At 39.9% G+C, this 8,526-nt stretch overlaps 1 protein-coding gene across 1 annotated transcript in view; it reads left to right on the top strand.

The window, feature by feature from the left end:
* CCNT1 (cyclin T1) overlaps window positions 1–7,655 on the top strand; it is a 39,273-nt gene extending 31,618 nt beyond the window's left edge. Inside the window, exon 9 of the mRNA XM_019662283.1 lies at window positions 1,622–7,655. Within this exon, the coding sequence (XP_019517828.1) occupies window positions 1,622–3,025 (1,404 nt within the window). The 3' untranslated portion in view covers window positions 3,026–7,655. The remainder of the gene's footprint in view (window positions 1–1,621) is intronic.
* The last annotated feature ends 871 nt before the right edge of the window (window positions 7,656–8,526 follow it).

The following is an 8,526-nucleotide window of genomic DNA, read 5'->3' as shown; positions in this document are numbered from 1 at the left end:
TGGAGGACGTTGCTTCAGTGGCCCAAGTTGGCACCATCATTGCGCTCTTCCCGGGCGAGGCAGATCAGTCGCCGGCTTCTGGATGGCTGCTCACTGCAGCTGCTGGCTGCTCACGCTGGCTGCTGGCTACACACGGTAGATGGCAACCCACTGCCACACAGGCTGCAGCCTACGCCGTCGCTGGTGACTCACGGCAGCCCAGCTCCAGGTTGAGCTGTTGTTCAGCATCTTAGCTGTGGAGGGCAGTGTCACTGGCCCTCATTTGTGGGATCCGAACCGGGGTCCTCTGGCGTCTCAAGCCAGTTCTTAACTATTGCACCACTCAGCCGGCCCCCTTTAATTCTTTGATTATCTTTACGGGAGTTATCTTAAAGTCTTTGTCTAGTAGATCTGTCATCAGGTCTTTTTCAGGGGCAGTTTCTGTTGATTTAGTTTTTTTCCTTTGAATGGGCCATACTTTCCTGTTTTTTCCTATGCCTTTTTCTTTTTTGTTGAACATTGGAAATCTGAATCTAATAATATGGCAGCTCTGGAAATCAGATTTTCTGCCTGCCTTATGGTTTGCTATTTTTTTCCTTATTGCTTTTGTTCATTTGGGGAGGAGGTTTGAGTTTGTAGGGCATCTTTGTGCTGAAGATCAGCCTGAGGTGTAACTTAAGGTCTTTTCTGAGCCTTTCCCAGGACATGCATGGTCACTTTCTAATTTTCTCTGAATATGGAATTGTTTTTGAATGTCCTACTCTTTAATAAATGGCTTCCAAAAGGGGCAAAAGCAAAAAAAAAAAAATAATGGGGGAGGGAAGAGTGTTGGTCTTTTAAATCCCCTGGGAGTTGTTTTGGCCAGAGGGGGAGTGGTGGGTTTACAACAATGGAGGGAGGTACAGCAACAGGGGCTGCCTGCCATTTGGTATATACCCCTGCGATCAGAAGAAACAAACAGTGATCATAGCACAGATCCCCAATATTTGGAGGATAGAGTCCTTTTTGCCCATTCTGGCTTCCTTAAAGTGTGGGCAAGCTACTCCAGAAATAGGTGCACAGCTACCTGCTACATGGCTGAGGGTGGGCGATGGATAGTTTCTACTGTGCTAAGAACTGAAATTGATGAAAATTAACCCCAGTTTACAGTCCAAGTCTTACCCTGGAAGTTGCAAGCCTTCAAGAGACACCGGAGTTGCAAAATAGTTACATCAGGCAGATTCTACCAGTGTAGTTGTCATTTAGGTAGGGAGATAGATTCCTGGTGCTTCCTACTCTGCAATCATCCTGGAATTCTCTTTTTTTTTAAGGCTAAATATTTCATTGTATGTGTATACCACATTTTCTTTATCAGTTCATTGGTAGATGGACCCTTGGGTTGCTTTCATATCTTGGTTATTTGAATAATGCTGCAGTGAACATGGGAGTGCAGATTATCTCCTGAGATCCTGTTTGCGTGACTCTTGAATGAAGGTTTTAAAATCTTATGTTTCCTGATGGTAATTATTATCAATCTCATGTTAGAGTAGCCTCTTGCTTATGGGCTATGCAGTGTCACAGCAAGCACAGTGTACTCATTTCATTGTTTTTTTCCATTTGATAAATTACCTGAAGTGAAGAGATACCATTTGTTTCATTCTAGGCATGCCAAGCTGCCAGGAAAACAAAAGCAGATGACCGGGGAGTAGATGCAAACACTTCGGAGCAGACAATCCTCAATATGATTTCCCAGAGCTCTTCAGACACAACTATTGCAGGCTTAATGAGCATGTCAACGTCTTCTACCACAAGTGCAGTGCCTTCCCTTCCAGCTACTGAAGAGTCATCCAGCAACTTAAGCAGTGTGGAGATGTTACAGGGCGAGCGTTGGCTATCCTCCCAACCTCCTTTTAAAATAGAACCTGCTCAGGGTCATCGGACTAGTGAGAATATAGCACTTACAGGAGTTGATCATTTCTTGCAACAGGATGGTTCAAATGCAATTATTTCCCAGAAGCAGACTAGTAAGAGTGTGCCATCAGCTAAAGTATCACTGAAAGAATACCGTGCAAAGCATGCAGAAGAGTTGGCTGCTCAGAAGAGGCAACTAGAGAACATGGAGGCCAATGTGAAGTCACAGTATGCATATGCTGCCCAGAATCTCCTCTCTCAACATGATAGCCATTCTTCGGTCATTCTGAAAATGCCCATAGAGGGCTCAGAAAACCCAGAGCGGCCTTTTCTGGAAAAGCCTGACAAAACAGCTCTCAAAATGAGAATCCCAGTGGCAAGTGGAGATAAAGCTGCCTCTTCAAAACCGGATGAGATAAAAATGCGCATTAAAGTCCATGCTGCAGCTGACAAGCACAATTCTGTAGATGACAGTGTTACAAAGAGTCGAGAGCACAAAGACAAGCACAAGACTCATCCATCTAATCATCATCATCATCACAATCACCACTCACACAAGCATTCTCACTCACAGCTTCCAGCTGGTTCTGGGAACAAACGTCAGGGTGATCCGAAACATAGTAGCCAGACAAGTGCTTTAGCACACAAAACCTATAGCTTGTCTAGTTCGTTCTCCTCTTCCAGTTCTACTCGTAAAAGGGGTCCCCCTGAAGATACTGGAGGGGCAATGTTTGATCATCCAGCCAAGATTGCCAAGAGTACTAAATCCTCTTCCATAAATTTCTTCCCTCCTCTTCCTACAATGGCCCAGTTGCCTGGACATAGCTCAGACACAAGTGGCCTTCATTTTTCACAGCCCAGCTGTAAATCTCGAGTTGCTCATATGAAACTGGATAAAGGTCCCACGGGGGCCAATGGTCACAACACAACCCAGACAATAGACTATCAAGATACTGTGAATATGCTTCACTCCCTTCTCAATGCCCAGGGTGTTCAGCCCACTCAGCCCCCTGCGTTTGAATTTGTTCATTCTTATGGTGAATATCTAAATCCACGGGCTGGTGGAATGTCCTCCAGATCTGGCAATACAGACAAACCCCGACTACCACCTCTACCTTCAGAACCTCCTCCACCCCTTCCACCCCTTCCTAAGTAAAAAAAAAAAAAAAAAAAAAGAGGAGAAAAAACTTCTTTAAAAACACTTTTTTTTAAAAAAACAAAACTACTGATTCTGGACTAAGAAAATTACTTCCCTAATGAAATATGTCTCCCTTCTTCGACTAGGGAATAAATTAATATTGAGACATAGATAGGAGGATGGTAGATGGCCTTGGTGGTTATATCTGCTGCCTCAGAAATTTAACTATTTTATTATAGTTTTTACTGGTATTAGAGATGTGAGAATGTGATGAAGCTGTGAAAGATTAAGAATACTTTCTCTATTCTTGGCCTCTCTGCCTCCTAATTAGGTTGATTAGAGTTGATGTCTTCCCTCTTCTTGCCAGGACTGAAGTATGGAGGGTTTGTTCTATCAAACAGTTGTGGATCCTTTTGGTGTTTAATATATCAGAAGAGAGGAAGTATTTAAACGTCAAAATCTTTTAAGAGACTTAAAAAAAATAATTTAAACAAAGTAAGTTATCTTAGTTTTTTTATATATATAATTGGGGAGGGGATAGGGATTTTGCTGTGTGTATGCGATACATAGCAATGAGTCCTGGGGGGTGGGACTAAAGGGTGGGGGGGTGCGTAGGACGATGGGAGGGTAAGCTTTCGGCCATGAGATCTGAGATAGGCTTTGGCCACTTGAAGTGTTGACACCTTTAAGTGTGTATGAAAGTGTGGGTATGTATGTTTTTAAGTGTGTGTGTTTAAAAATCATGTTGTATCTTTCCCTTGTCCCTCACCATTCACTTCCCAACGGTCTACTAGAGAGAACATGGTGTGGCCTTTAGAACATGAAGGAAGAGGCATGCATTTGACATGGTATTTTCCCCTTTCTTTATGCTGTAATTGAATGGTAGCCTTCTAAATTCTAGTTTGGGCAAGTGCAGCCAATGCCCTGACTCTGGACTCCATTATAAAAACTTCCTCCCCCCCCTTTTATCATTTTTGCAGAACAAAGGTGGGGTTGAGGAAAAAGGGTTGGAGAGCAAGGCTGGCTTCTGCCCTACAGAATTGGGTGTGTCTTTTTTCAAGTTGGGCTTTGGGAAAGTGTTCAAGTGAGAGCAGTCTCAGGGTCTCTGATGGAAAGGGGTATGTGCTATATATCCTGCCTGTGAAAGCCCAGACCATGTGGGAATTGTTCTGGAGAAGTCATAGAGCTAGAGAATCCTGAAAACAATGAAATTGTGATTGGGGATTTTTAGGACATTGTATTTTAAATTATATTATAAATGTGAGACTTGCTTTTCGTCTGTATATCTGAAGGCAAACAGCTGTATCCTCAGTTTTTGCAGCCTAGATGGCTTGAGATTGGAGCTTGTGAATTTAATAGCCATGAGGGTGAGCAAGCCTAGCCCAGAGATAACTATTATGTTTAGATTGTCCATATTTGGTAGCTTTAGATTCTAGGCAGAGGTTGTTCACGGAGATTTCTAAGAATCCTTAAAACAAAAAATGGATCAGGTGTCCTGTTCTTATGGGTACTTGATTATCACAGATTTTAGGAGTGAACGTTTTTGTTGAGGAAAGAAATCTTTTAAGGGGCTGGAATAATTCAAGCCAAGTTGTGTCAGTGAAAATGCCACCTAGCCACGGATCATTTGATGTGATACTCTTAGGTCTTCATGGCAGTTTTTGCTACGGAAAAAATGATGCAGTTTGAATTTGTCTTGTTTTTAATGCAGCTCCCTTCACATCAAATATTCTTCATGGACAAGTTGAAATTCTTTTCATTGGAAGTCATAGGGTATCAGGAGTTGTACATGTGCTGCTGCTTTCCAGGAACAGGTTGGGGAGAACATTGTATCAGTTGGCATTGATGATGCACTGGCCTAATACAGGAAGGAATTTGTACAGTAAACCCTAACTGAAGGTAAATATGCATCTTTGCATATTTGAACTGTCTAGAGTACCTGCCATTGCTGTGCAAAATGGGCTCTCTGCTGACCTATAAACTAGCATTATTTTGGACTTGGAATATCACCTCACTTATATAGATGACATTTTTCTCTTTCTCCTTGACAGTTTCTGTGTTGTGCTAGATAATTGGTAGGTGTGTGGTGTCTTTACTAAGTATAGGCTGTCTCTTTGTTTAGGTTTTGTTTGGTGGAGTCTGCTTTCCTTCCTGACCTTCCCAGAAGGTTATTTAGCTTGCATCTGTATCTTTGTGGAATTGATGATCACTGATTTGATTATGAAAATGTCTTTTCCAGCTTTTAATTTTTTTCATCACGTCACATATTTTCTAATTACATGCACTCCCTCACCACACAGACATACATATCATCTTGGCCTAATTAGTAGTTTTCTCCATAGCAGTCTAGTTAGTGCCTTAGAACTTTGTCAGGAGTGAACTAGAAAAAAGTGCTTACTAGAGCCTAAAAGCTGCTTTATACTGTATAGTCTGGCCTTTGTGCTAGTAGATCATTGCTGGTATAAGTCAATTTAGAGAAATTTTTATATTAATGCCTCCTGATGCTGTTTTAAGGTATCTACAGTGTCTGCTTGTAGATCTGTGTATACATCATGAACTCCTTATTTGCTCTGCATGAAGCTGCTGCACTGTTTTTGGCTTAGCAGACATGCCTGTCAGCTAGCATGCATATTGTCCAGATTCCCATAAACTTAGGCTTCAAAGAGCTGTGTGGGTTCTAAACTCTGTGTCTTCTCTACCCTCATGCCTTCAAAGGGTGAGAAATGGGATTTATACATTCAAAGTTAGTCTAGTAAACATGACTTTTTATTCTTTTAACATAAGAGTATCAAGGATACATGGTGGTAAGCAGGCCTGGAGCCTCAAATTCTATAAATCTCATTCCTAAACTTCGCTTGAATCTCATGTTGGCAAAAACAAAACCTGTGGATTGACTTTTGGGCTTTTAATCAGATACTTATGTTGCACTTAGCTGAACTCTAGTGAAGCATTAACCTAAAGCTAATTGGTCTTCTGAAGTATCAGTTATGCTCTTTGGGTTTTGAAAATATGTAGGAATGAGCTTAGTCTTCTCACTCGTGAATCAGTGTGTTTCCATTTGAGATCCTCAGCTTGCTGCTGCTTTTTAAAAACGATTTTAGTGTTTTGATGTAATGTGTTCTTTTTCATGGTTCTGTATTATTGGCTTCACCAGTGTTGATAGGAAAAATTTAAATCTCCAGTTGGAAACAGCAATGGATTAGGATATAAAAATAAAATCATGGTAATATTAGTGCTGGATTTCCTTAAGCCTCTGCTACCCAATTCCCCATATTGAAAATGTGTACCCCTATACCTTGCTTCTGGACAAAGGCAATTAGAGGGGTCTTACTTATCCCAGTATGGTTGGATTTTAAACATCTGTGTTTCCCACAGAAACAGGAACTGTGGAAACTTGGGAAATGATCACTTTTTTAAAAAGGATTATTCTTTTGTTGATGAGTTATTTTGATACTAATGCTAGGAAAATGGAGATTCTAGAACATCTTGAAGTTGGAATACAACGGTTATTCTATTGGGTTTGGGAGAATTCAAGCAGTCTATGCAACCCTTCACATGGTGAGAAATAAGCCCTCTGCAATCCCAATAAGCTTTCAGTGACTTTGATACCTCCCCAAATTTCTTGTATTGCTGCTTGTTAACACCCAGCTTTTAACTCAGTATTTGCTCCTGATGGTTTAAGAAATGTTCATGTGGTATCACACTGTCAAGTTTAATTTTGTCTTTTTATCCCTCTGTGGATGTGATTGAAACAAGCATGGTACCAATGATAGAATGGTCTAGAATGAGAATTATTTTTTAGTGAGAGACCCATTTTAATGTTTCTAAAGTTTTTAATATGAACTTGGCATTGGAAAAGCGGGGGGAAAGAAAAAGAATGTTTATTGAAAAGCAGTGTCTATTTTTCCCCTTTATGAGTGTGTATTCATGGTTGAATGAAAAGAACAGAAAGACTCTTGGATTTTCTGTTACCATGTTAAGTGTGGAGAGGGATGCTTGACAGCATGCTAATTGTAGCCAGAGCAAGTATGTCTCCATCAGGTGTTCAGGAAGTCTTCAGTTGAAAGCTGAGGACCTGACTGATTAGTGATTGATTACATTGGAATTGATTACAAGATGGAGGTGCTGGCTGGGTTAAGCACCTAAAGGAAAGAATGCAGCAGCCTAACTTAGTGAGTGTTAACCTAGGTTTCTGGATTTGAAACTGACCTTTCCCCCACCTTACTCCACACACCTAAAATTGTCCGTTTTCTTATCAGACCAAAGAGCAAAGAACGAAAAAAAAAATGTAAAACACTTTACCAATCTATGTCACTCAGGTACAATTTTGTGGTGATACTTTTGTCTGTTTTCTTTGTATTGCTCCTAAGAGTCCTTTCTCAGCATATTCTGCTGTTGCCTCTGTCCTCCTTGGGGCATCTTAGTTCTGGATGCCACCCCTGGTATCTCTACTGCTGTTATGTGAATGATAGGATGTAAGTGACCATTACAGTAAGGGCTCTTTGTAAAAAATTCAAAAAATTTTTTAAAAAATATAAAGGATGTTGTATACATTTTATAGTCTGGCTATCAGTTTGATAACTTGCTGTCAAGTATGTTTCTCAATCTGTATTTATCCATCCCATCAATAAATGTTAATTATAAAACATCCATCTGATTGTTCATGTGTACTAAGTCTTCAAATTATTTTTTAACTGCCGTTTTGTTGCTATGATTATAGTTTTGTTTTAGTTTTGATAGTAGTATGTACTTACTGCATAAGATCCTGTGGGAATTGAGACCATTGGGAAAACCTAAGATTTGGTCATCACATTGAACCTGATAGTATAAAGCATGATGTAGTCAGAGGAAAGAAAAACCCCTCATTTAATATTGTGTGGATACCTGGAAGACTAACTGGTACACAAAAAATACATAGCTCTAACATGGTAGTAACATGTACTGTTTATCTAGCAAGCATTATCAATGTGATTCATAATTGTATACTTGGTTTCTTTGAAAAATCTAAAATGTTGGTATGGACTAGGAGTGCATTTGGAAGGAAAAAATGAATAGCATTCTTGGTGGTGCCTGGAAAAATTAATAGTGAATACTCACCTTTGTCTCCTGGGACATAATAAAACCATGCACACAAACTAATCTTGTAAATTACACATTTAAAGGGAAAGAATTTTTATGCTCAAATACTCCATCAACTAGATGGTGACAGAAGGAGATTTGACTTTGGGTAGTGAACACAGTGCAATACACAGAGGATGTATCATAGAATTGTACATTTGAAACTTATCATCATCAATAGGTTCTTGGAAATTTGACTTGAAGCACGACGACAGATAAGGAAACCAATTTTACTATAGGCTAATTGAAGAGTTAAGTTCCTATGGCATATTTCTGGTAAAAAAAGAAAAACAAAAACTTGTAATAAGGACCCCAAACACTTCTAATATTAAACATTGAAATACTTGTGACCTATACACACATTTAAGAAAGATTAATTTTAAAAAGATAATTTTCCAACT

This window comes from Hipposideros armiger, unplaced genomic scaffold, assembly GCF_001890085.2.
Source record: "Hipposideros armiger isolate ML-2016 unplaced genomic scaffold, ASM189008v1 scaffold_371, whole genome shotgun sequence".
NCBI lineage: Eukaryota > Metazoa > Chordata > Mammalia > Chiroptera > Hipposideridae > Hipposideros > Hipposideros armiger.
Note: the sequence above shows the minus strand (reverse complement) of the source record. Positions and strands in the feature narration are given on the sequence as shown.